The 27,812-nt window shown below is 45.5% G+C and overlaps 1 protein-coding gene across 5 annotated transcripts in view; it reads right to left on the bottom strand.

Annotated features, from left to right (window-relative positions):
• VPS13C (vacuolar protein sorting 13 homolog C) overlaps positions 1-27,812 on the bottom strand; it is a 136,403-nt gene that overhangs the window by 42,272 nt on the left and 66,319 nt on the right. For 4 of the 5 annotated variants that reach the window (XR_008311401.1, XM_053272123.1, XM_053272121.1 and 1 more), the window contains 23 exons: positions 26,807-26,943; positions 26,025-26,181; positions 24,925-25,004; positions 24,269-24,328; positions 23,804-23,966; positions 23,478-23,594; positions 22,252-22,355; positions 20,190-20,357; positions 19,375-19,679; positions 18,485-18,629; positions 16,181-16,337; positions 15,868-15,989; positions 14,634-14,803; positions 13,601-13,839; positions 13,045-13,274; positions 12,124-12,216; positions 10,934-11,299; positions 10,616-10,705; positions 9,613-9,768; positions 7,835-8,096; positions 5,164-5,324; positions 638-759; positions 229-523 (listed from right to left, as the gene is read on the bottom strand). Coding sequence is in view for 4 of the 5 variants with exons in the window: in XM_053272123.1 (XP_053128098.1) it covers positions 229-523; positions 638-759; positions 5,164-5,324; positions 7,835-8,096; positions 9,613-9,768; positions 10,616-10,705; positions 10,934-11,299; positions 12,124-12,216; positions 13,045-13,274; positions 13,601-13,839; positions 14,634-14,803; positions 15,868-15,989; positions 16,181-16,337; positions 18,485-18,629; positions 19,375-19,679; positions 20,190-20,357; positions 22,252-22,355; positions 23,478-23,594; positions 23,804-23,966; positions 24,269-24,328; positions 24,925-25,004; positions 26,025-26,181; positions 26,807-26,943 (3,899 nt within the window). In the remaining variant the exon portion in view is untranslated. The remainder of the gene's footprint in view (positions 1-228; positions 524-637; positions 760-5,163; positions 5,325-7,834; positions 8,097-9,612; positions 9,769-10,615; positions 10,706-10,933; positions 11,300-12,123; positions 12,217-13,044; positions 13,275-13,600; positions 13,840-14,633; positions 14,804-15,867; positions 15,990-16,180; positions 16,338-18,484; positions 18,630-19,374; positions 19,680-20,189; positions 20,358-22,251; positions 22,356-23,477; positions 23,595-23,803; positions 23,967-24,268; positions 24,329-24,924; positions 25,005-26,024; positions 26,182-26,806; positions 26,944-27,812) is intronic. The other variant, XM_053272120.1, reaches the window with a different exon arrangement.

The raw sequence follows: 27,812 nt of genomic DNA on the forward strand, positions 1-27,812 counted from the left end.
TGAGTATTTAGAGGCATCTTGCCTCTGAGACTGGAGGTGGCCTATTGCCCTCAGACTTGTAGCCATCAATAGACCTGTCCTCTATGAACTTATCTAAGCCCTTCTTAAAGCCATCCAGGCTGGTGGCTGTCACCACATCTATGTGGCAGAGAATTCTACAGCACTTGCTTATGAGAACATATAAGGTTCCTGCCCTTCTTGAGTTCAATTAGCCCTTAAGTCCTGTACCTCAAGCAGGTATCGTAAAGAGTAAGGCAAAAGATTCCGCATCGTGAGCGCTGGATACAGATGAATAACGTAAGCTGGGTCCCAGTCCTCTCCATGAGTTGCAATGAAGTTGAGCTCATCAGGCACAGCAGCAGCATTCACGATCAGAGGCAGGAAGTTGACTTCCGCGGAGGGGCACTGGAGCATACACCTGACTTCGCTGCTCCTATGCAGCTCTTCTCTCCAGGTTATGTAGGTTGTAGAGACTTTATATTGGCCTTCTAGAATCCCAGTTGGCTGAAGGAATAACTGGCACCTAAGGTTGAGCAGAGACAAAAAGAATCCAGCCCAAGACAGACATCAAGCAGCTTAAAAGGGGATCCTTTATGAACTACACTTTCAAGATCTGAACACATGCCATTTTTTTTACCTGTAGGAATCCAAAGGAACATGGAATTCCTCTTCAGGCTTAGACACACCAATTTGCTCCAGCATTTTGACATTCCTGACAAATTTGTAAACTATAAATGGGACAGAGAAGTGGTTCTTAATCTGAAATTTAAAAACACAAACATAATAGATTTCACAATGATATAAAAATGCATAAGCCAGCAACCTTCTGGGCGGTTCATACATGCATGCTCACCACACACTGGCACTTGCATCCACATCAGACTGACATGGGCCAGTTTGTGCTGAAGGGGAAAACAGGTTGCTTACCTGTAACTGAAGATCTAGAGATGATCCATTGTCACTCATGACTAGTGGGTTACTGCGCCTGCACAGGGATATCTCGGATAGATTTATCACCAGCTGCACCCCGCCCTACCATGCTCAAGCTCAGCATGTCCATTACTTTCAGCAGCTGGGGCGCCATTTTGTTCAGTTTTTGGTTGACCACCAAGCCAGATCATCTTTCATTACCGGGTAAGTTTCTTTCTTTCTTTCAAATTTACAGTTTATTGCTGCGGCGGAGAGGCTTGTGGGGCTGTCATGAGTAACAACAGATCACCTCCACATCATCAGTTACAAGTAAGCAACCTGTTCATCTGGATAGTGAGGAGTGGTCCCTCATGACTAGTGGGTGTTTAGCCAGGTGTTTCTCCTTGGTGGCAGGTGCAGCATCCCAATAGATTACTTAAGGATCCTTTTCAGGACCCCTCTCCCAAAATTAGCCTTCGCAGCCATACGCATAGCGTAGTGCTTACAAATGGTAAGTGAAGACCATGTTGCAACAGCACACAGTTCCTTAAAATGAATGCCCAATAAATGAGCAGCTGAAGCTGGGTACGTTCTAGAGCAGAGATTCTGAACGTTGGGTCCCCAGATGTTATTGGACTCCAACTGCCATAATCCCCAACCATGGGTCCCTGGGGCTGGGATTATGGGAGCTGAAGTCCAATAACATCTGGGGACCCAACGTTCAGAATCCCTGCTCTAGTGGAATGTGCTTTTATCACTGTAAGTGTCTGCTGCTTCTGTAGCTTGCAGGCCATAAATATCATCTCCACCAGCCAGAGAGACAGTCTTTGTATTGAAACCTCTTACTCCTTTGTTTCTCCCTTTGAATAGTACAAATAAGGTCTTCATCTTTTGTATTTTCCAGTTATCTACGTTGATGGAAGCTCCTTTCGAGCACTCACAAAGCTGGTGGTATACAGGTGAAACTCGGAAAATTAGAATATCGTGCAAAAGTCCATTAATTTCAGTAATGCAAATTAAAAGGTGAAACTGATATATGAGACAGACGCATTACATGCAAAGCGAAATAAGTCAAGCCTTAATTTGTTATAATTGTGATGATCATGGCGTACAGCTCATGAAAACCCCAAATCCACAATCCCAGAAAATCAGAATATTACATGGAACCAAGAAGACAAGGATTGTAGAATAGAACAATATCGGACCTCTGAAAAGTATACAGTGTACTGTGCTTGACTGGCCAGCAAACTCGCCTGACCTGACCCCATAGAGAATCTATGGGGCATTGCCAAGAGAAGGATGAGAGACATGAGACCAAACAATGCAGAAGAGCTGAAGGCCGCTAATGAAGCATCCTGGTCTTCCATAACACCTCATCAGTGCCACAGGCTGATAGCATCCATGCCACGCCGCACTGAGGCAGTAATTGCTGCAAAAGGGGCCCAAACCAAGTACTGAATACATATGCATGCTTATACTTTTCAGAGGTCCGATATTGTTCTATTCTACAATGCTTGTCTTCTTGGTTCCATGTAATATTCTAATTTTCTGGGATTGTGGATTTGGGGTTTTCATGAGCTGTACGCCATGATCATCACAATTATAACAAATTAAGGCTTGACTTATCTCACTTTGCATGTAATGCGTCTGTCTCATATATCAGTTTCACCTTTTAATTTGCATTACTGAAATTAATAGACTTTTGCACGATATTCTAATTTTCCGAGTTTCACCTGTATGCTTTGCTTTCTGCATGCACAAAGATGACGGCAAGTACTTTGGCCTTGGTGGTATACACTGTGATAGCTGTGGGAGCCTGGCATGGGGAGCAGTTGAAGGCATCAAATAGAATGCTCAGCAGAGTCCTCACCTGTACGGGGTGCTTGATTTTTATTTTTGGCCCCATAATTTCTTCTTTGGTATGGCTTGCACTGGAACTTGTGATTTGTTCACTGGCGATTGTATGGGCCTATAACGTGATATACCCTGGTCTGTATTTGTTAATGTTGAAAAACTTTTTGCAGCGTACTTGGACTTCTTAAGGGTCTCCATTGTCGTGTCCGAATTTTCACTGAACTACCCCTGTCCGTCAAAAGGCAAATTCTGAATGCAGTCTTTCATATCCACTTGCAGAGTGACTGACCAGAGCCACAGATACTGACAAAGAGAAATTGCCATGGTCATTGTACGCAATTCTGTCTCATCCAGATGCTTTAAAAAGTACCCAGAATGTTGGGGGGCAATATGCTAAATCATTGTAAACCACTTAGAGAGCTTCCAGCTATAGAGTGGTATATAAATGTAAGTGCTATTGCTATTGCTACTGAGTTGTTGTCTTGTTAGTTCTGCTGACTTTTGGAGAGCTTCAGCATAACGCTTTTTGAAATCCTCAGCAAAAAGGGATGTGGACTTCTTTTGTAGATCATCCCATAACAAAACTTGTATCAGGCCATGCATGCTGAGTAGTTCAAAATTCTTTTGGAAAGGCTTGCAGTGAAATAGACAAAGCGGCCCAATACATCAATTTTCCTACCCTCCTTATCTGAGGGTGTTGTGTCTCTGTGTCCAGATTTAGATGTCGCTGTGCAATTGAGGACTAGAAAGTCTGGGGCAGGATGCTTTAGGAGATACATATTCCCTTCCTCCTGGACTCAATATAGTCATTCCAACCTCTTGGAACTAGGAGCGGACATTTGCAGAACTTCCCAAGCCATGTTAGCCATCTTTGTGTCAAAGACACATTGGCAAAGCTATTGGTTGAGTCAATTGGACAACAGCCATAAGATTATATACTGGATCCTCCAGCACAGCAGACGGCTTCTTAACGTCTAGTCCAAGCACATATGCCATTTTTTGCAGCATTTTAGTACAGGCCTTCAGCTCTTCATTCGTTGATAGTTTAGGAGGCACATCTGACAGTGGGTCAGATGGCTTCTCACTCCAGAGGAGTCATCAGAGTCTGTGTCAGTAGAAGCATAGGAGTCCCCATCCGAATCATCTCAAGGGTCACCACCCAGTCCACCTGACGGTACAGTTACAGATGGTTGTGGCTGGGAAAAATGCACCACAGGTGGAGTCTGTAGTGTCTGAACTACTGGCCTCAGCTGCACAGTATTCTGAGATGAAGCAGTCATAGTTGGTACCTGCACAGCCTGAGTAGTCAAAGTTGTGGGTGGAAGTTGTGGTCTTTTCAGCAAATTACACTGGCTTGGTTGGGCAAAACAAACTTGTGCCACACTTTGCATGTTTGCAGCTAGCAAACAACCCTGTAATAGACACTGCACCTTCCAGAACTTGAAGAGTCTGTACATCGGAAAGCAAGGGCATTCTGGATGACAAAGCCCTTTGCGTCAACTTTTCCTTATGCTTTTTAGAAAGAGAGGAATCCTCCCCAGAAGAGACTCTCTTCCTTTTGTGTTTCTTGCACCCCTCATTCGAGCCAGTAGGATGCTCACAAGGACACAAAAACTGCCTCCATAGCCTCTCCCTGTGCTGACAAGGTTTTAGACTGCATAATTGCAGATCCTGTCATCGACGTCGAAACCATTGGCGTCAAGATCAATGCTGATTCTGGTCTTGGTGTCGGAGGATGTGGTACCTCACCGCATAAGGCCGCTCTGAGATGCAAAGACCAATTTTTCAGTGTTTGCTTGGAAAAGGACTTGCAGATCTTGCAAGAAGATGGGATATGTTGTTCCCCCAAGCATAACAAGCAGAGATATCATGTTCATCTGTCAATGGCAGCTTAGCACAGCAGTCTGTATAGCATTTAAAAGTTTTCTTTCACTCTGTCTTCTTCTCCTTTCCCTCCATTCCAGCGGCTAAGTTGTGCAATGTTAACAAAATCTGACATCCAATAAGCAAAAGAATAGTTTACTCACAATTCTAAGTTCAATTACGGTAAAAATCAGTCAGTTTACTTTCCTTTCACAGAAAAACAAGGAGCTACAATCTCTGAGGACTTGAAGCACTGACAGCTGAAAAGAAACTGAACAAAATGGCGCCTCAGCTACCGGAAGTAACAGACATGCTGATCTCGAGCACAGCAAGGATGGGCGCAGAGTGGAGATGATAAATCTGTCTGAGAGATCCCTGCGCAGAAGCAGTAAGCCACTAGTCATGAGGGACAATGGAAACCTATTCAGATCCATCGCTTACTGAAGTTCTTGCAGTGTGTCCACAGCACAGAAATGTTTCAACATACTCTTCTGGAACAGAATCATCATGTCTTGAAAACACAATGTGACCTTTTACCTGCAGAGGAGAGCGTATGGTGATCACTTTGTTCCCTTCGATTGCATCTATCTGTACTAGAACAGAGTCAGAGTGGTCAAAGCGAGGATCTCTGACGTTGTGCAGTCTTCTGCCTGGTTTTGCTATGGGAATACCGGCCACTTCTGTGTATCCTTGAGGTGCTGTTTTAGAAAAAACAAAAACAAAACTTTAACACCACAATAATCCTGACCCTCACCTTGAAGAAAAAACACACAGTCAATCTAGGGATGTGCATGGAACCGGTTCCATGCACTCCCGGTAGGGTAGGGTGGTCGCTTTAAGGGGCAGGGAATGTGCTGCCTATCTGCCAGCCTCTGCCCCTCCCCTTCACCCCCCCTTCTAAAAAGCAGGTGTGCGGGGCTGCAGCATGCCTCTTCGCATCTGGGATCAGCATCGGCCATTTGTGTTGCGACGCTGATCCCGGCTACCAAGAGGCACACTGCAGCCCCGCACACCCACTTTTTGGAAGAGCTCCGGCAGGGGGGAAATGGCAGGCTGTGGGCTGGCAGGAAAGCAGCACCTTCCCTGACCCTTAAAGTGACCCCCACCCCCAAACCGGTTTGAACACCAGTTGCCGGAACCGGTTCAGCACTCCTAGAATGGAGTGCCGAACGGTTCTGTGCACATCCTAGTTAACTCCTGAAGTTCTGTCTCAATTCCAAAAGACTTACAGTTACATGACATCATCAGCTCAAAAGGATGATCGAGGCTTAATCTACACCTCCCTGGACAAGATCACTTTACGCAAGGATGAGTGACGGAGGTCACATCAAACACTCCCTGCCAATGGGAAGCTAACTTCTCAGGGAGAAGGCTTCTAGCCTAGCCTTCTATCTGGTGTGCTAGGGCTCTACATGAAGGGATCATTTTTATATACAGGAACATCTAAATGTGCCACCTTCCACCTGTGTGCATTTTCTGAAACTGTACTTCTGTTCCAAGTTAAAGAGCGACATTTAAAAGTTTACCCTTAGCTAAGCAGGGTCTGTCCTGGTTGCATATGAATGGGAGACTTGATGTGCGAGCACTTTAAGATATTCCCCTCAGGGGATGGAGCCGCTCTGGGAAGAGCAGAAGGTTCCAAGTTCCCTCCTGGCAGCATCTCCAAAATAGGGCTGAGAGAGATTCCTGCCTGCAACCTTGGAGAAGCCGCTGCCAGTCTGGGTAGACTGTACTGAGCTAGATGGACCAAGGGTCTGACTGAGTATATGGCAGTTTCCTACATTCCTATGAAACTGGTTTACATTATTAAATGCATTGTAGAACACTGAAGTACAAAGGTCCCTCCCTTGAATCACACTTACCACTTCAATTTGTGTTTTCCATTTTAATTTGGACCTCAGTATTTATACAGTATTCACTAATCTAGAAAGCAGCACTTCTAAAACAGTGGTTAGGGATGTGCGAACCGGTTCGGATCCGAACCGAACTGGGGGTGGTTCATTTTGAACCGATTTGGACCGGTTCGGACCCCTGAAAATTGGTAGGTTGGTAGCTGGCACCCAGGGGTATCTGTCACCCAAACCCCAAAGCAATCGGACACTCATACGATTTTTTATGAATTTTTGAAAAATACTTTTATTTTTTTCTCATAGGATATAATGGGACTCGAACCAGGCCATTATTACTTATTGTGTAGCAGCCATGGGTGCCAACAACCATGCAAACCCTGAAGCAATCAGACACCCCTATGATTTTTTATGAATATTTCAATTATTTTTAATTATTTTTCTCATAGAGTATAATGGGACCCGAACCAGTCCATATCCCCTATTGTGGAGCACCTAGGGGCACAAAAGCGGGGTGGGTGGTAGACAGACAGGGGTGCCTACCACCCAAAAAACCCCAAGGCAATTGGACACTCCTCTGATTATTGGTGAATTGTTAAAGTATTTTTGAATTCCTCATAGAGAATAATGAGGATTGCAGCAAATGTATAGCTTCACGTCGGGGGGAAAGGGGTGTCGCAGAGTGCAGTGTGGTGGCTGGTAGTTCCTAGGGTGGGCAAGGAAGCTACCTGAATTATTTGAAAGGAATTGGGCAAAGGGGTGATTTTTAAGTGATTTTTGAAGTTTTTGAAAATCATAGGGGTGTCTGATTGCTTCAGGGTTTGCATGGTTGTTGGCACCCATGGGTACTCCACAATAAGGAATAATGGCCTGGTTCGAATCCCATTATATCCTATGAGAAAAAAATAAAAATATTTTTTCAAAAATTCATAAAAAATTGTACGAGTGTCCGATTGCTTTGGGGTTTGGATGACAGGTACCCCTGGGTGCCAGCTACCCTCCTAGCTACTTTTTGAGATATGAACCGGTTCGGATCCAAACCGAACCAGGGGGTGGTTCGGACAAAACCAAAACCGAACCACCCCCTCCTAGTTCGGACCCAGTTCGGATCCGAACCGAACCGGGCGAACCAGTTTTGTGCACATCCCTAACAGTGGTCATCCAAGAGAATTTGGAATGGATGTTAAGGACACTCATTTCTAGAGTGTGTGCAGCAGAGAAGTCCTCACTCAAGAGAAACTTCATTCCTATCAAAGCATTGCTTTCAGTTTGCCCTGGTGGCTGCTTTTCTGAATCCACTCTGCTACTCACACCCTACATTTCTTCAAAGTTGCTATAGCCAGCATTTCCTTGCATCTTACCAAGGCTCAACGTGAACATGCAGCTCTCCTGACGATGAAGAACCGACAACTTCCCTTGGTGCGTGGACTCCAATGCAAAATATTCCAGTTCCATGTTCTGATCAATTCCGATATCGTGGATGTCTTCACTTGTTGCTAATCCAACCACCTGGAGATTTTGGCTTGCATGGACTTTGAGGGGAATACCCAGAGCATTTTTCACAGTAAATGGAGCCCTGTCTTTTAAAGAGTCATAGGTGGAGGCAGCTCCTTCTGAAAACCCCTTTTAAAAAGCAAAAAAAGTTTCCATTCAAGTATATATGAAGAAACTAGCTGGGCCGGGCGCAGAGCATCTGTGCCTCTAGTTTGTTGCCCGCTGCCACCTCCTTCTTCCCCCCCGCCCAACTGTTGCTGCCTCCTTCCCATCCCTGTCCATCCCCGCCGCCTCCTGCCTGCCACTGCCATTTTCTCGGCGCCTCCCCTCCCCACCGCTGACCAGCTGGCCAGAAAGCTGGCCACTGCCGCCATTTTTTTTTTCTTCCCACCCATCCCATGGCTAGCCTATCCAGCAGCTCTCCAAACTCTAGCGAGAGCTGCCACACATGGGATTTACCACGGGTATGCCTTAGAGAATTAAAAATATAGATAGATGGTTCTGGGTTGCATGATGTTCTTAGTAGGGTCGTCAACCCATGAAAATGTTTTTCGTTTAAAGAACAAAGTCTTTGAAGGGTTTGGTTTTCTTGGGTGTAAACCAGCTTACAATTTAAACCAATCATACATTGCTACATGACTGCAAACTTCAATATTCACCAAATGTGAAATTAATATGGGATATCTGGTAAATGGCTTCACTCAGTACTTTATGCTACAGTAGCCTGGACTTACTGCCAGCAGAAAAGTCCCCGTAGCTTCAGCCTGAGACACACGCAGATCCAGTTTAGCCACCTCATGGAACCATCTTGGATTCACAGGCTCACGAATAGACTTCGGGCTTCTGCATGCCCCTTTGCTCAAGAGCAGAGGCAGTTTTAAACCTCTAGCCCTGGTTTGAAACCCAAAACTGGGTCCAGTCGTCACAGTAAATCCCAGTTTCCTCTAAACCAGGGCTGCTCAGCTTCGGCTCTCCTGCAGAAGTTGGCCTACAACTCCCATAATCCCTGGCTATTGGCCACTATGGCTGGGGATTATGGGAGTTGTAGCCCCATACAGCTAGGGGGCCAAAGTTGAGCAGGTCTACCCTAAACCAAGGCTGGAAGTTCAACAATTTCCTACACTCGCTTGAAGGGGAGAAGTAGTGTGGAAATTCAAGGCTGGTGGCGGTCACACAGACCCAGGAGTAAACCATGGATCCATGTGATGTCTGAACTGGACCACAGAGGAACAGCAAAGACTTAGCTTAGGACTGCCTACTCTGTCTCTCCAGCACTACCACCATCCTCTCCCTCCTATAGCCTGTATTTCTCATGCTGTCTGTGTGGTCAACTGCAACACTGGCACCAATGTTAGCCACAGTCAGAGCTAACCAGAGTGGCTTACTTACCCAAGGATCTCAACCACAAATAGAAAAACTTTGAATCAGTGTCCTTCATGTCTCAATGACATGCATTCGGAACATATTCTGGAATGTACACTGATCCCTTTAGAAGTCAAGCAAGTTCCTTCACAAGCTAGAAAACTGAAGCAGGGAAAGACCAACAACGCTGGCTAAGATTCTTTGGCCTCGGGATTGATGGAATGGCCATGTGGAAAGGCAATATCGCCAACAGCTTCACAGGGTATCCCCTTCTCAACATTACCTTGGCTAGATTACTGAAGACTGCTAGGCTGCATTTGGATATGGTTATATTCATGGTATCCCTTGAAGAAATATTGATTACACTTTGTGGCTCAGGAAGCACGATGAAGTCATCTCCTGGCAACAAACCTTTCTCTTGTGCAGGGTTTGTTTTCATCTAAAAGGAATAGCAACAAGTTGTTCAGCAACTGCCCTGCTCAGATCTTTGAAAAGCTACAGAAACAGTTAGGAACAGAAGAACCCACCTTATACCACGTCAGACCATTGGAGTATTTCCCAGGCCTACCTGGAGATGCTTCCAGGGACTGAAACTGGGACCTTTTGCAAGTAAAGCAGATGCTCTACTTCTGACCTACAGCCCCATCCCCAAATGTTTGGGTTTGTGTGTGTGTGTTTGGTTTTCTGATAAAACTATGTCCAGAGCACGCACACACGCACACAAACACACACACCCCGTAAGGTTTATTTTATTAAAAACACCCTATATGTCAACATTTCAGCATAGGGTACAAAAGTGATGCAAATACAGTGGAACAGTTCAATATTCAGAGAACGGTGGGTAACATTCAGACTAGTTAGTAATGACAAAGCACCACTGAAATTCATGACCCAAATTAGTTTGTTACAACTATCTTAAGTTCCATTAATTCAAATGGACCTTCGTTATACCTGCCTTCATCAGCATGCTGCCTGTGTATGTATGGTACTGATGAGCTTTTAGAAAATCGAAATATATGTTAATCGTATTCATCGTATATTGGAAGATTTTAACTAATACTTTATGCTGTATGCCGCCCAAGGTCATGTGGCAGTATACAAACTGAAATCAATCAATAAAATGGGGCTATATCACTGCAAAATGAGGAAGCAGAGTAAGCCCCTACCTGCATTCTTAATAGCATGGTGAAATACGCTCTCTTAACTGTTGAAAAGAAACATTACAAATTGACAGGAACAACAATTTGAAACTACCAATGAATGCAACAGTTGAAATCTTTGCTTACTTCTAACTTTAACTTCCACTGACGTCCTTCCTTATCAGTTCGCTCAATAAGGGGTTCCCAAACTGCATAAGATTCATTGTAATAGTGAACCTGGCATACAATATGAAAGACAGAGTTGAAATTTGGAAACATGAGCTTGATTTTGATCCATCCCATTTGACTCAAGCATCAGAGGAAGAAGAAACTAACTCCGCATGCAATTTCTCCCAAACGAAGCGTGGTTCAAATGAAGCACTCTTAATTAATTAGAATCACTAGGCATAGCAGTAATGGGCTAAGCAGACCAGGGCTCAACCACAGAAGCTATAAATCACATACCTCCAGGGTCATGTCAGCTCTGGCAGCCATGAGCGAAGACCAGTTTTTCACTGTTCCTGAAAACGTAGACTCTGCTAACAACAGGGGGATGGTAGAATGCCCCAAACCACACTCCAAGGTGATCTGGACAGATTTCACCTCAGCTCTGAAGCTTTCCTTTTTCTCACACTGTTCACTGCTCAGGAATGTTTCCGTGGCTTCTGTGGCCATGTCAACACCAAGAAACCAAGAGTGGCACTGGTCAATAGGCTGGACATCCCATAGGTTCACGGCGTCACAAGCAGTTCCTCCCAACTCTTCCTCCTTAGGCTTTGGTTTCATGGCAGCCATGATGGTTATTACCGTGTTGAGAATTATGGGTGAAATCTTAAGCAAAAAAGAGGAATTAAAGGCTTTATACGCAATATAAGCACTTGCGCACGCACACACACTGTACAAAACGATGACCAATAACTGAGTGGGCGGAGCGGAAGGCCCTCCCGGTTCTTCCCTTTAGCCATGAGGATAGGCCTTAATCGCCTGCTCGGCTCCACAGCAAGACTGAAATTGCAGAAAAGGCTGGGAAGGACTAAGAGCAATGGAGGGAGGGAAATGGGAAGAGGGGAAAACGACAAAGATTGAGTTTTTTTAAATTACGAAGGTAAGAAGAATGAGACACACTAGAAAGCTAGAATTAAAAGTTAAGGAACAGACTACAGAATATCAGGAGAAAACAATTTTAGAGAAAGAGTTCTGCCATGAGCCAGCGCACGACCAAAATAACTGTCCCCTACCCCCACCCCCAGGCTCTTAAAGGCTTTGTCTAATTTGCATCATCCTGCCTTGAGCCACATGGAGAGGATAAACCACTCAGATGTCCTCAAATGCAGCCCCAGAGAAAAAGCACACCATGCCTTACGCATTCGCTAGCCCAGGGTTCTTCAAATGTGGGTCCCTAGATGTTGCTGGACTACAAAAGCCATTGGGGCTGGGGATAATGGGAATTGTAGTCCAGCAACATCTGGAGACCCAAGTTTAGAAACCCTGGGCTAACCAGCATGGCTTTATCGACAGCATATTGCCAGTGGGGGGGTGGGGGTAGGGAGACTTAACATGTCTTTCAAAGTAGGGGGTCTTGTCTGTTCTCCAGAACATAGTTTTGAAATATGCATAATTGGGTTTTCAGGAAACACACAACAGCATTTACTAACCTTCACAATAAATTCTTCTACCATCACAGAGACATTCTGTTCTCCTGAAGTACACATCATAGCTTCCATATGCAAAGAACAGGGCTGTACGACCTTAAGCAACATAAGTACATTTTAAAACGGTCAAACCTTTTTTTAAAAAAAAATGAAGAAAGCCATTTTTCACCATTCTGTTTAAAGCTAGTGTTGCGGTAGGATCATGAAATTGTAATATATCTATATCTATATCTTTTTTTTAAAAGCCTCTCTTCTGCTTTCCCCACAAATTGATGTGCTTCATCACAGTCTTCAGTAAGATTGTGGGAGTTTGCTTAAGTAAAATGGCAAAACATGTGCAGTGAATTTTGTAACCCATTTTCAGTATTTTTAACCCATTGTTAGAGTCTTTATGTCCTGCTTTTTAACCAGAAGCTCACAAAGCAGTTTATATAGGCACCTAAGATGCAGACGGGGTCAGGGAACAGGTCCGTACATTCAGAGGCCACTGCAAACGTGATGCTTTATTCTCTTAGCCATGGTCAAACAGTAGGTGGTAGGTGCCAGCTGTCTAGTGTGGGCTGGCCAGGAACTGGCCTAGTGTGGGCTGTCTTGGCGATCGGGCTCTCTCCGTAGGCCGGGTACAGGCTTGGAGACAGCCCCCCTCCCTCTCTGCTTTCCTATGCAGTGGATACCCAAGCCACACTGGTGGGAAGATGGGAGGGGGCTACCTCTGCAGCTGGACTCTCCCCCACTCTACCCCGAGTCCCAAACCAGCAGCCACTGCATACAGTGATCTGGTAAGTGCAAAGTTGAGCCCCTGCTTTAATTCCGTGTCCAACTAATTATGGAAAAGAAGGCCCTCAGCAGGCCTTGCGAGGAAGAATTCAGCTCGCTCTAGCTCCACTGACAGATATTGATAAACTACAGTAAGAAAGACCTTACCGTGGTAACATTCTTGTCTCCTTTCTTCCGGAGGAAAGGGCAAGCCAGCACCCTAAGATGATGAACTTGAGCAGTCATCTGTTGAGCAAGAGGGCCCGTCGACATGGAGCAGTCGCACTGGAATGTGACTGCCAAGGCAGGGGCGTCTGCCTTTGTCAGGCTGGCAACAAAGACAATCTCTGGGTCCATGATCCGTGCCAGCATCATCATGTTCGGTTGCAGAGATCCATCTACAGAAGATTGAATTTATGGCTGGTTTAGCAATGAGCCATTGCAACTGATGAAGTATACATCAGAAGACTATCAAATACCACTTTCACAACAAACCACATTGGTTTTCATGAATTTGTCCTAGTCTTGCATCCAGATTGCAGCAGCAGCAGCATGGTAGATGATACCACGGGCCTTGTCATCAATGAATGCCTCAATTATTAGGTCAAAACTGAAATCTCTTGATACCAGAAAGCGACCATGGTCAACCTTACAACTGCTGTTATTTACTACAGGACTGCATCAGTGTCAACTTAGGGCAGCTTTTCCATGTATCTTTGCTAACCTTTTTCGGGCTTAGGCTTCCCAGGGGCAGTATGCTTTAATTGAATCTGGGTCGGTCTTTCCATTGAGGCTGTTGGCATTGACTTGATAAAGAAATCTGCCACTGTCAATAGGAACTCCACACTCGCACACAGATACAGCTTGTCCAGGATTGCTACAATCTCACTCCCATTTTTATTTTGATTGTAGTTTATGTCAATCATGACATTATCACTTTGATCATCTTTCTTATCTATCATTCTGAAAAACAGATGTGGAGAAAACAATGAAAATTAAAGAACAGATAAATCAAAGGCATTTCTAACAGATCAGTCTTCTACCTTCATATTTTGCATTCAGTCAAAACCAAAGTTGGTACTCCTACTAAGCCAGTGGTTTATAATATTTGCATTTTAAGAAGAGAGGCTTTTAACTCCTGTCCAAAGAAGATCCTAGCAGTTGCTACTATTCAAATTATGCCTGCACTAGAAATGCATTACAGTTCCATGACAGAAGAAAGGCAGGATATACACCTGCTCATTGGGCAAAGCAGCAACATTCAATGTGGTGGCAGTTTAGCAGAGTGAGAGCAAGACACCCTGTTCAACTGCAGCACAGCTTCCCTCCCAGGAGTTGCTGATGGTGTTTCTTTTAGGTTGCCAGTCCTCTGGCACAGGCAACCACTCTCATTCCCCTCCCCTTGTGTGCGTGGTCTTTTTGACTGCAAGTCTAAGGCAGGGGTAGGCAGCTTTGGCTCTCCAGCTACTGGACTACAACTCCCATCATGCCTAGCCACAATTTATTGTGGCTGAGCATGATGGGAGTATTAGCCCAACAGCTACAACTCCAAAGTTGCCTACCCCTGGCCTAAGGACAAGGGTTCTGCATTATTTTTAGCGCACATAATATAGTTATTGTAGGAACTCTTTAAAAAAATAAATAACCATCATATTGTGGTCTGCGACATCTGCAGACACTGCAAACCAGCTTGATGCACAACACTGCTACAGCATTCTAAAATGGGTTTTTTTAAAGTCTATAGCACAACAGCTAACCTTGACGTTGCTTTTTGAATCCCTTCTCTGAGATCATCCAGCGTACACGTTTTCAAATTTGTGTTAATATCCATAGAGCCATTTGAAAACATTTTTCCTGATGATGTCATAAGATGTAGCCTGAGTTCTCCAAGACGTAAACTGTTATTGTGAAGCGAAAGCTGGGATCTCTATAAAGACAGTCATGAGCAATTGTATGAAGAACCTGGGTCACTGGAAGTACATCCCCAGCCTGTTTGATTTATTTACTTAATCATATTTATATACCGTCTGATATATCTCTCTCTAGGTGGTGTACATAGTCCAAAATACAATATAAAAACACAATGAAAACAATTCAAACACTTTAAAACTGTTAAATTTAAATTTAAAACAGTTAAAAATTTGTTTTTAATTAAAAGCCGGAGAAAACAGGTGTGTCTTAAGAGTCTTTTTAAAAGCATTCAGAGATGGAGATGCTCTTATTTTGACAGAGAGCATATTCCAGGGGTGGGGAACCTTGGCACTCCAGCTGTTGTTGAACTACAACTCCCATCATCCCCAGTCACAATTATTGTGGCTGGGGATGGTGGGAGTTGTAGTTCAAGAACAGCTGGAGTGCCAAGGTTCCCCACCCCTGGGCCATATTCCAAAGCCCTGGGGCAGCCACAGAGAAGACCCGCCCTAGTCACCACCAGACAATCCAGTGGCAACTGTAAACAGACCTCTCCAGATGAGATCTTAATAGGCGACAGGCTTCATGACAATGAAGGCCCTTTTTAAACACCTAAAAAGTGTTTATTATGACCTATAAAGTTCAGGGCTTTATAGGCAATGACCAGCACTTTGTATTTCGCCCAGAAACATAGCAGCAGCCAGTGCAGTTCTTTCAGAATCGGTGTTATAAGGTCCCTTTGGGTTGTCCCAAAGACCAACCTGGCTGCTTCATTCTGTACCACTTGTTTCCAGACTACATTCAAGGGCAGCCCCCATGTATAGTGCATTACAGCAGTCAGGCTATTTAACATCTATTTAGCCAACTTAAATATCTGCAGAACAAAAAGCTGCATGTGGAAACAATGTTAATAGTATGTTAATAGAGCACCAAATTAGTCAGATAACCCTGATTCATCCCTCAAATACATTAGATTACTTTGATCTCACCTTTAACTGCATTTTATAAAACATTAGCCTTTTCCTAAATTTGCTCTTTATTAACTGACCACAAGTATCTTTTCATCAAGATTCCACAAACCTTATCAACATCGGTATTGTAGAGAACAACTGACAGTGACTCAAAGTGAAAGTGAAACGTAAGGGTGACACTTTCAGGCTGTGATTCAGGGAGATCAACCTGTCCTGAAGTGATCAACACGTCTGAAATATTTAGAATAAAAAGGCGCATGTGAGACTGTAGAGTTTGACATACTGAAGATCAATGCACATTAAGTTTACTACCTCAGAGAGAATACTCTGCTTATGAGAATGATCACGTGCAAAGGTTTGTCAGAGTTGCTATGATCAGAACAGCTCAGCTTTGTTGGGGCGGGGGGGGGGGGGAAGAATACCTTCAGGGAGACCAGCATCAGTTTGAATTTTGCCCTGTTTCACCATCTGAACTTCTGGCAAGGTTGGCGGCATCACCTCCGGCTGCACAGCAGCTTCACCAAGATTTTCCAGTAAAATGTTCAAGAGCAGAGTTAAGTCATCTTGACTGAGAGCTACCTGTAAAGCACACAGGCCACGATTTGTTCCCAATATGAGAGCGCTCTCACAGCCCCTGTCTTCACATTCATATTTTACTTCACTGTGTTCGTCATAACTCCCCATGCAGTAAATTGATTTTATTCCTTTTAAAGGTTTACTAGGAAGATGCTTAGAATCTTATGTCTTGTAGATAAGAGTGGTTCTGGTACTTTCTGTGTTGCTAAATTCTGCGCTATTGTGTATAAAAGCCATCAAGTATTGGTTAAGGCTCATTCAATTGGTTAGACCAGGGGTTCTCAAACTTGGTTCCCCAGATGTTGTTGAACTACAACTCCCATCATTCCCAACTCCAGTGACCAAAGGCTATTGGGATGGGAATGATGGGAGTTGTAGTCCAACAATATCTTGGGATCCTAGTTTGAGAACCCCTGGGTCAGACATAGGGGTGTGCACAAATCTGGAAAACCCGGTTCAGTCTGAGTAGAACCGGACTCGAACTGAACCAGGTCTGGTCCGGTTCTGGGCACACTAGAGCTGGGCCCAGTCCAGCTAGAGTCCGAACCAGTTTGGGCCTGGCTCGTGGGGTAGGGAGGGTAGAAAGGGAAAAATTATTGTGGTGGGGGGAGATGGTGGGCTTACCACCATTGAGGGGCTTCGGGGGGGTCTCCTATGGTTCCCTCCCCCCTCTTCGGCCTCCCCCAAGTCATTTTTGACCCGTTCCAGGCCTCTCTGCACTGGCCGTGGCCATTTTGGAGGCTGCTGTGCATGTGCACTGTCCATCTGTGTGGCCACTGCCAGTACAGAGGGGCCTGGAAAGGGCCGTTTGAGACCGGAGGAGGGAGGGGGAACCCCCCCACACACACACGCACCTGTGGCAACACACCCCGAAGCCCTGCAATGGCGGCAAGTCCACCGTTTTTGTTGTTGTTGTTTAAAACAAAAACAAAACAAAACATGGACCGGCCCTGGACCGGCAGGTTGGGCTGCATCTCGAGTCGAACTGGGCCCGGTTCGGCTCAAGGGCAAACCCTCGAGCCAGACCTGTTCAAGTGCGAGCAGGCTCGATCTCAAGCTGGCTCGCACATTCCTAGTTAGGCACAGATGTTTACCTTATTGGGTAAGCTGTTCTTTATCTAAATGTGGTTAGTTTGATAGACTGACTGTACTTGGCTGTGTAAAAAAGCCACCTAATGGCGCAGTGGGAAATGACTGGACTAGCAAGCCAGAGGCTGCAAGTTTGAATCCCCACTGGTGTGTTTCTCAGACTATGGGAGACACCTATATCGGGCAGCAGCGGTATAGGAAGGTGCTGAAAGGCATCATCTCTGAAAGGCATTATCTCATACTGCATGCGAGATGGCAATGGCAAACCCCTCCTGTATTCTACCAAAGACAACAGCAGGGCTCTGTGGGCACCAGGAGTCGACACCGACTCGATGACACACTTTAAGTACCATAATAAAGACAGATCTATCATCAACCAGAACCTGCTTTTAACTCAGGGTGGCATAGCAGTGTCCTATAATGGCTTGTGGCAGATGCCTCAAAATGTCAGGTAGCAGGAAACTGAAAGGTAATTGAGACAGGGGAATTTCCCTATCGGTCATTTCACATGTGGCAAGCAAAGCAGTCCTGGGTCTCAGCAATTCCTGGCATCATAGCACTGGGGAAAGTCTTGCCACAATCATAGGAATGGATGTTGGCTACAGCAGTCATCACCCAGTTCACATATTGGCAAACTATATCCACAAATCTTCCATGTAGAACAAAGCCTCTGGTGAGAAGCAGCCTTCACCAACCAGAAGAGCACGCTTCTTTTGTGCTCTATGACTGTTCCATGCAGTCAAGTCCCTATGGCAACTGCACTATTTTGACGGTGGAATTTTCCATTTTGGGCCATTTCCCCTTGTTTGTTCAGGGCACTGGGCATGTACTGGAATTCCTCAGACTTCAAAGTGAGACACCCAAGATTGCTCACACCTTTGATCTTGTATTTGTTATCTGCATTCTCATTTCCTTCTAGGACCACTTAAAACTGCCCCTCTGGTTCCCTCTTTGGATGCCTAGGCTGCGTTTCTAAAAGTTGAGGTTCTACGTTGCTGACATGTGAGGAATTTGAACTACTGAAAGAAGCAAAAGTCCACCCAAACTTCCCATGAACTTACCTGCATAGCTTTTAAGTCTCCTTTGATTGCAATCCCCGGGATTTGTGGATACCAAGCTGCTGCTAAATTCCTCTGGATTGACAACAGCAGATTTACTGGTTGCACAATTTCAATATCTGGCTGAGAACCATTGGCAATCATAGTTCTGCAAAACGCATGCTAAAATATTACAGCACAGACAATCTGAACCTCAGATTATGCCACAGACAGAGTAAGACCATTAGTCCATCTACATACCGGTGACTTTGACAGGCAGCAGCTCCCCAAGGTGGAACCCGGCCAGCTTTTGCCCAGCCCCATGACACCCTTTCCAGTGGAGATACCAGGACTTGAACCTAGGACTTGCTCCACGCCCAACATGCCCCACCGAGTTACTGCCCCTCCACACGGTGACCTGATCATATGCAACTGTACATAACAAGGGTATGCAATACATCACACCACTATCAAATAGCCTTCATTTTTAAAATCCTTTTCATTAACTACAGTTCACATTAGGGAGATTTCAGCCAAGCCCAGTGACCATATTCTGATTAACCTCCCACAACATTTCCTCCCAAGTTCCAATCAGGACAGAAAGGTCCCACTGATCCCTGCTTTATCAGCCATTCACTCCCAAATCCTGCCCAATCAGATACACAGCTGCCCTGCATCACGTAAAGAAGGCTTGCTCAACTTTGGACCCCTGCCGCTGTTTCTGGACTACAACTCCCACAATTCCCAGCCACAGTGGCCAATAGCCAGGGATTATGGGAGTTGTAGGCTAACATCTGCAGGAGGGCCAAAGTTGAGCAGCTCTGACGTAAAGACAACCCCTTAGTGGCATTTCTAAAACTGTTTCCCTACATCAAGCATCAACCCCAAGTGGGAAGGGAAGAAATGGCTTATACCTTGAAATCTTTAAGTGAGTTAGCTGTACATCCATTTGGTCGATGACTGGAGGAGGAGAAGCCTCTTCTCCCGGGACCAGGCTAAATGCATTCTGCACTCTGATTAAGCCAAGATCAGCTACCAGGACATTGTGAGAGACAGAAGACTGAGGAATGACTATAACCGGAGCTTTCAGGTTGATGTCCATGGAAAGGCGAAAGCTCTTCTTCGCAAAATCTTTCATGCTGGAAGCAGCCCGTTCTGCAGCTTGAGCTGTGGCAGCACTCAGGGCGTCTTTCGCAGTTTGGAACCGGTTTAGGAAGTTCTGTGAACACACGGAGTGGCACCACACAAGGGTTAATTGTCACTCAGTTAACAGGAGTCTAGGAAGCAATAACGTGGCAGGTCAAACCACAGTCAGCACCACAAAACTGCTAGAAGGGTATGCAAGGTGTAGCAACGCACGACTGGCTCCAAGGCTCAGTGGGCTTAGACTCTTAAACAGCAAGTCCAGACTCAACAGCGGACTCCACGACATTAGGAGCCGTGACACCACCATGATACGAGTCAAGAAACTCTCAGGCTGGGATGCAGAAGAAAGCACAAGAAGTTCAGCCCACCCAAAGGGGTGGCCAGGGGCGGGCGGAGGGCTTGTCTTCTGCCAGCAGCAGCCCCCAATGACATAGGGCCAGCCGCCTTTAAAGCTGAAGGGATTTTCAGAAGCTGTCTGTGAGACGGCAATAAGGATTTGCTCTGGAAAAGCAAACCCTCCACCTGCGAACTCTTTTCAAACATAATCTCAAAGATAACAGGCAAAAAGAAGACCATCTCTTACCAGCAGCGACATGAAGAATTTATGCAGATACACGATCTGAATGCAGCCCACTTTCAGGGACATTTTACCATCTACCTTGGACATATCCATATAAGCTTCTCCTTCTGTGACTTCTGGATAAAGGGACATCATAAACCGAAAGACTTCGCCTCCCACTATGGAGACAGTCTGCAAAAATCGTATCCAGCAGAGTCATGTACTGGTAGATTCCTCTAGTAATCTCTCACCACCCACAATTAGGGGTGTGCACGGAACCGCGGAGTTGCGGTCCGGCACTGGGGTGGGGGGTTCCATTAAGGGCGGGGGGGGCTTTACTTACCCCTCCCGCCCTTTCCAGTTTTTGTGCCGTAAGTACCATAAAAAATGCGGGCTGCAGGATCCCTCTCCGCCCGCTTCTATTCTCTTTGATGGCTCCGCGCTCGGGCGGGCGGCAGCTGCCGCCACTGAAGCCCCCTCGAGAAGCCCCCTCGAAGCTCTTTCGGTACCTTAAATCTCGCCCGGACCGAGTCTGACCACACTCGGGCGGGCGGCAGCGAGATGTCCTTCCGCCTGCCCGCTCCCTTCCCTGCCGTCTGCAAAGTGCAGGAAGCCTTCTGCGCGCGTGCGCAGAAGGCTGAGTGCAGGAAGCCTTCTGCGCACGCGCGCAGAAGGCTTCCTGCACTTTGCAGACGGCAGAGAAGGGAGCGGGCGGGCGGAAGGACATCTCGCTGCCGCCCGCCCGAGTGTGGTCAGACTCGGTCCGGGCGAGATTTAAGGTACCGAAAGAGCTTCGAGGGGGCTTCTCGAGGGGGCTTCAGTGGTGGCAGCTGCCGCCCGCCCGAGCGCGGAGCCATCAAAGAGAATAGAAGCGGGCGGAGAGGGATCCTGCAGCCCGCATTTTTTATGGTACTTACGGCGCAAAAACTGGAAAGGGCGGGAGGGGTAAGTAAAGCCCCCCCCGCCCTTAATGGAACCCCCGACACAAACCCTCCCGAACCAAAACCACCCCATGTCCGGACCGGTTCGGAGGCCAGTAGAATGGCCTCCGAATCGGTCCGTGCACACTCCTACCCACAATGTTTATTTTTCCAAGAAATTTACCCACTAAGATGATTCAAAACACATTGTGAAAAACAAAAAGCTAGACCTTAAACGAGTAGATAAAAATAAACAAACTTCTTACAAACCGAATCTACATATCTTGTCAAACCACACTCTATAACAATTATACAGTGCCCGAGTGACCATAAAGCACATGTGCATTCTTAATGAGAAAAAAAAGAAGTAGTGTATTGTGACTATTTTAGACTAGCTACAAATAAGTAGTGTGCCGCTGAGTCAATGTCAACTCCTGGCAACCAACACAGTGCCCTGTGGTTTTAATTTGGTAGAATACTAGAGGGGTTTACCAATGACTTGACTGGCAAGCCAGGGGTTGCCGGTTTGAATCCCCGCTGGTATGTTTCCCAGACTATATAGGAAACACCTCTATCGGGCAGCAGTGATATAGGAAGATGCTGAAAGGCATCAATTCATACTGCATGGGAGGAGGCAATGGTCAAGCCCTCCTGTATTCTACCAAAGACAACCACAGGGCTCTGTGGGCACCAGGAGTTGACACCGACTCGACAGCACACTTTACTTTACAAATAAATATTTGGGTACCAACTTATATCAGATAATGCACTATATTATAAAAGGACCTTTTCCTGATGTAAATAGGAAGGAAAGTACTTTGTAATACTGAGTTTGTGTTATTCTTTAGTTTGCCCGTGGTAGGTTGGCGGGGGGGACAGAGCTGGAGTTCCCATTCCTTTCTCCTGTTCCCACCCAGAACATTCAGCCAACCTCCCACACCATCCGGCACCCTGAAACGCCCAGCCCATCTCCCAGCCTGCCTATTGGGGTGCCCCACTCCAGCATGGCTTCTCCTTCCTGGCAAGCACACAGAGCAGGTCTGAAGAAGAAGGCTAGCCCCAGCCCTCCCTTCACCGCTCATCGGGGACTGCTGCCGTTTTTAATTCTGCTTCCATCCACTGCCCTGCCATCCACACGCCACTGGTTAGCAACCCCTCATATTCACCTTTTTATGAACTGTCTTTGGATCAACGTTGGTGATAACAAAGTCCTGAAGCCTGGCAAAAACTTCTGTCTGCTCTGTTGTCGCAAAAACAGACGCCTCCATACCTGACCAAAACCAAAAGGCAGCATTCACCTTTCAGGCACCAAGCAGTAGTGCAATATATTAACTGGATACAACAGGATTTCTTAAAGAGTTCAATAATTTGCAGGGTTCTCTTGCACCAGCACATAGGAACATAGGAAGCTGCCATATTCTGAGTCAGACCATTGGTCCATCTAGCTCAGTATCGTCTTCACAGACTGGCAGCAGCTTCTCCAAGGCTGCAGGCAGGAATCTCTCTCTCAGCCCTCTCTTGGAGATGCTGCTGCCAGGGAGGGAACTTGGAGCCTTCTGCTCGTCCCAGAGCGGCTCCATCCCCTGAGGAGAATCTCTTACAGTGCTCATGTGGTCTCCCATTCAAATGCAACCAGGACAGACCCTGCTTAGTTCAGGGGACAAGCCATGCTTGCTACCACAAGCCCAGCTCTCCTCTCCAAAGAGATGCAGAGGAGCCAAGAAAGATATAGAGATGAAAAAATAGCATCTATGTGTTGAAACATTAGGTGCAGGTGGGAATGTCAAGTGTGACACGGTCTTTTGCAGGATTGGGAGAGCTTGGGGACTTGACACTCCCTCCTTTAATGACTAGCACAGCCAAGGTGGCCCCTTCCGCCTGACCAGCCAGCCACTGCCAACCTGCCTCCCTTCGCTAGCCTGTGACACGGTCTAATGACATCACCAGACTGGCATAAGAAGGCTGCCTCACCCCAGCGAAAGCAGGCGCTGGTGTGATGATTACATTAGAGTGCATCATGGCCCAGTGAAGGGAGCCAGGCCAGCAGGGGGCAGGGGGAGGGAGCCGTTGGCCCGACTACAGCCACAACACCTGCCCAGATTATACTGCAGGGTATGAAAGCTGGGTAGGAACATGCTGTCCTATCCAGCTTTTATTTCTACCTATCTCTCACACAATCACTTCTCCCTCAGCCTACCTAGTTATTTGCACCCACAGAACTGAACATTGGGAGCACACAGAGCTCCCTAACCTGGGTAGGACACTTGTCCTATCCAGTTTTTGGATGTGTGGATTGATTGATTGATTGATTGAAAATATGTATACCCTGCCCCTCCAGTACACTACTGCTCACTATGCGCCTGCCCTCTTGCTAGCTAAGACCTGCAGTCACCTTGTATGCGGATATCAGCAATGTTACACTTCTGGTCACAGAGTAGAATGTTGAAAGCCTTCAGTTTGGCTGTGAGTTTCAAGTCGCAAACATTGTCATGGGCCCCAGAAGAAGGAACTGGAAAATGATGAGAAAAGTCAGTCAGCTGCACATAAGGATGTGTGGTGTAACAAGGCATGACGGTGGCCAGGATGAAGATGATTTAGATATACTGCTTTGCCACAAGACAAAAAGCTTTCAGAACAGTTTACATATTAACTGCTAGGAATTAACACATTTCGCCACTCCTCTTTGCCAGAGTACAGACCTGTTCTAGAACAGAATACCTGGCTTTTCAACCGCAGCTTTGGACTCCTCCGATGGCTGCTTGACGTCAGCTCCCTTTTCGGCAGCGGCAAGACCTCTTGAAGCAGAGCTATATGTGAAAAAATTCATGATGGAAAGCAAGGCTTCTGTGTAGAGCAATAAGTCTAAAGAAGAAAAGGATACCTAAGAGAGGAAAAGAAAGTCCGTCACGGAGGCTCCCTGGCTTGCATCTCAGTTGCAACCATTTAAATTTTGTTATAAGAAATGGACCTTAAACTTATGTCAGATAAAATAAACTTTGCCTCCATCTCCCAAAGAAGCTTGCTAACAGCACGTTTATCCAGAAGGTTTGATCTAAAACGTTTTGATTAGGTTAACACTAGTTTTACTCTTGTCTGTGGTGTCATAGGTAAAATACACAAAACACCACCAAAAAAGTATCATGCTTGATGAGAGCGATCATAGTAATATCGTCCTGTACTTACATTTAATGCTTGCTTTGTACTGTTGTAAATTGTTTCAAAATGTGGTCCCTCTGCATCAGCCTAAGCAAAGAATCAAAGTTTCAGAATACTACACAAGCTGAAGCCAAGTCAAGCAGTCGACAGGCCATCTCCTCAAGCAGAGGGTCTCTCACTCCACAGAAACCCATATAGCCAGAGCACTAAGCCAGGGGTTTCCCCAAGGCCATTGTGACTGGGGATGATGGGAGTTGTAGTCCAACAACATCTGGGGGCTACAAGTTGGCAGAGTGAGAGGGAAAAGTGGGTTTCTTGCATTTAAGGGAAAGGCAGCTAATGGTCTCCAGGGAAACCAAATCACTTGATGCCAGAGACTAGAGTCACTCTTCCATTCCCCCTCTCTAGAACAGACCAACTGCCTTGTTGGATCAGACCAGGATCAGCATTCTGTCTCCAGCAGTAATTGACCACACACACAAATATGTACCACCCAAATGAACAGGCAAGGTCCTCTCAGACACCTCTGCCTTATTATTAATAGGCAGTTAATATTAATAAAGATCATTAGATTTATGTATTTTTATTTTATTCTACTTATTAAACACAAAACTGTGCCCTTCTTACTACAAAAGTAATAGAAGATACCATAGTAATTTTTAATAAAAAGAAACATATTGAACCTTGATATATTCAATCTTTAGAAGATGTTCACCAGATTCATCTGAAGAGCTGATAATATTCAGAGGGTCTCCTCTGGAGTCTGTGGATAAGACATGATGAACATGTATAGTGACCTGACCTATTTTCACCACTGTCTTACAAGGTAAAAAGCAACATAGTAAATATTGCTATTCTTCAGTCATGTCATGTTTTATAGAAGCAACGCTTTACTGACTTTGAGGAGCTTGAAAAATGCCTCCAGTTTGGGTAAAGAGGCTTAACAAGTTAGACAAGCTACTATGCTGCAAGAAAAGATGAAAACCACTTGCTTCCAACATTAGAGATTTACAATGTACAAAAAGTCAACACACACTCTTTTTTCCATCATTACCAGGAAGTAGCTCATTTAGCTGGAGTGCTAAGTCTCTTTTCTAATCAGAGTTCTTCTTTGGAAGATGTGGGTGAACGTGCATCTCTCTGAATGGTTTATGGTTAAGTCTATATGCCAGTGCCCAGACAAATCAGATAGCAGAGAGAAGTCATGGAAACAGTCTGTGTCAAACCAATATCAAACAAATATAATGCTGTCTTTAAAACTGAAGGAGCAAAGCCCGACCAGGCGAACACAAAGGTGGACAGAAAGGAACAAACTGGATTGGCGCTCTAACCACCAAATCAATGATCGCGCTGGCATGCAACGTGGTTAGAGCACACGAGGAGTGATGGAGTTCTATCTCGTGAGGTCCTGCGCAGGCGCAGTACGCAGTATTATGAATACCATGCAGATCACTTAATAAGATCAGATGTTACTATCGCAAGGAAGCAAGGAAGGAAGCAAGGAAGGAAGGGTGATCCTACTGGAAAAGTTTGGACATAATCACTTTTAATATGAAAGCTCTACTACGACCATGAGAAGAATACTTTCATACCCAAGAGTTACCCTCTTGAAACTATAAAGAAAGCTCTGCATTATCTACCCATATTCTATTTCTCCTTACTGGTTTCCCCAAAATTATTTTCTTGAAACAATGAGAAACCACACAATTACAGAAATTAAAAAAGATAGTAGAGGTTTATAGCGCAGCGGCAATTACCAAGTGCTCAACTAACCAACACTTACCAGTAAATTCAAGGCACTTCATCTGGATTTTTTTGAGATATGCTGTGGCCGTCATCTCGTGTGTTTTAATTCTGCCTTCAGTTCCAAGCTGCAACACTGTTAAAATATGTAAAGGGCAGCTTCTCTTTTCTACCTGTTTCATTAATGTTACTACAACCTATAGGGAGGGAGAAAACAGGTTGTTTTGAAGATTACATTATAACGCATTTAAATACTCAAACCAACGGTATATGGCTGTGCTCATGTTCATTCAGACTTTGTTCAGTCTCCACCTTCTGTGAGATTTCATCCCCTTAAGCCATAGCAAATTGGAGTCCCTCTGGTTCCACAGAGCAGAAACATTGACAGCAACAGAGAGCGACCCAGAGGAGGCAAACGCCCAGATCCCCCTTAGACTTCCAGAGCAGGTGGTCTCCCGACAGCTGAACCTGGTGGAGATGTGAGGCTTGACAAAAGCCGCCTCATTAAATTCGTACTGGAGTCTTGCTCATAGGAGGAACATAGGAAGCTGCCTGATACCGAGTCAGACCCTTGGTCCATCTAACTCAGTATCGCCTGCACTAACTGGCATCGGAGTCTCTCTCAGCCTTACCTGATGCCAGGAATTGAACCTGGGACCTTCTGCAAGCAAAGCAGGTGCTTTACCGCTGGGCTGTGACCCCATCCCCGAGACATGAACCACTACCCATCTCTCTGAATGTGCACAGTATTTCCCACAATAGCAACACAAAGATCCCAAGATTCAGGCCAAATCCTGAGAGATCGCCTGTCTACAGTCATACCTCTTTGATTTCAAAGTTAAGCAGCAAGTTTGTCATATCTTCCTGTAAGGCTTCGTTGGGGATGCTTGAGGAGTCATCATCAAGTGGCCTCTCTTTCTGAGCTCCCCGTGATAGTGGTATTTCTTTTATGTTGCCTGCTAATTTAAAAACTAGGTTAGTTCCACCTGCAAAAGTACAGCTGGGCTTTGTACACAAAACAAGAAGTCAGCCTGATTTTGAAAAGTGAAATATATTATATTATTGACACCTAATGGGGCAGTGGGGAAATGACTGGATTAGCAAGCCAGAGGTTGCTGGTTCAAATCCCCGCTAGTATGTTTCCCAGACTATGGGAAACACCTCTATCGGGCAGCAGCAATATAGGGAGATGCCGAAAGGCATCATCTCTCACTGCACGGGAGTAGGCAATGGTCAACCCCTCCTGTATTCTACCAAAGAAAATCACAGGGCTCTGTGGTCACCAGGAGTCAACGGCACACTTTACCTTTTTTCAACAAAAACATGCACAAAGCAGTTTACAAAGGGGGGAAAATTAGAATAAGATGATTCCCTATCCCAAACAGGCTCACTATCTGGAAAAAACAACACAGTAGACATCAGCAACAGCCACGGGAAAAACAGGACAGTTAATCTTCCCCTGCTAAGTATAAAGAGTCGCCACACTGTTTTGAAAAGTGCCTCTTTGCTCTGTTAACAAAGGATAATAGATGGCCTGGATTGTTCAAAATATTGTACTTGGTATGTTTCTACAAAGAGAGGACCTAGTCAAACATTTCCTTCCACAAAATATGTTTAGAAATGTTTTCTTGTGGAGGCCAACATACTGAGAAGCATGACATCCATGTGGTGGTGGTGGGTTTTTTTTGTTTGTTCTTTTTTAAGAGAGAGAGATCAATAACTTACCCTATTTATATTCAGCCATAGTTGGATTATCCTCCGAAGAAAGGAGTTCTCAAACCCGGGTCCCCAGATGTTGTGGGACTGCAACTTCCATCATTGCTAGCCA

This window comes from Hemicordylus capensis, chromosome 10, assembly GCF_027244095.1.
Source record: "Hemicordylus capensis ecotype Gifberg chromosome 10, rHemCap1.1.pri, whole genome shotgun sequence".
NCBI classification, from domain to species: Eukaryota; Metazoa; Chordata; class Lepidosauria; order Squamata; family Cordylidae; genus Hemicordylus; species Hemicordylus capensis.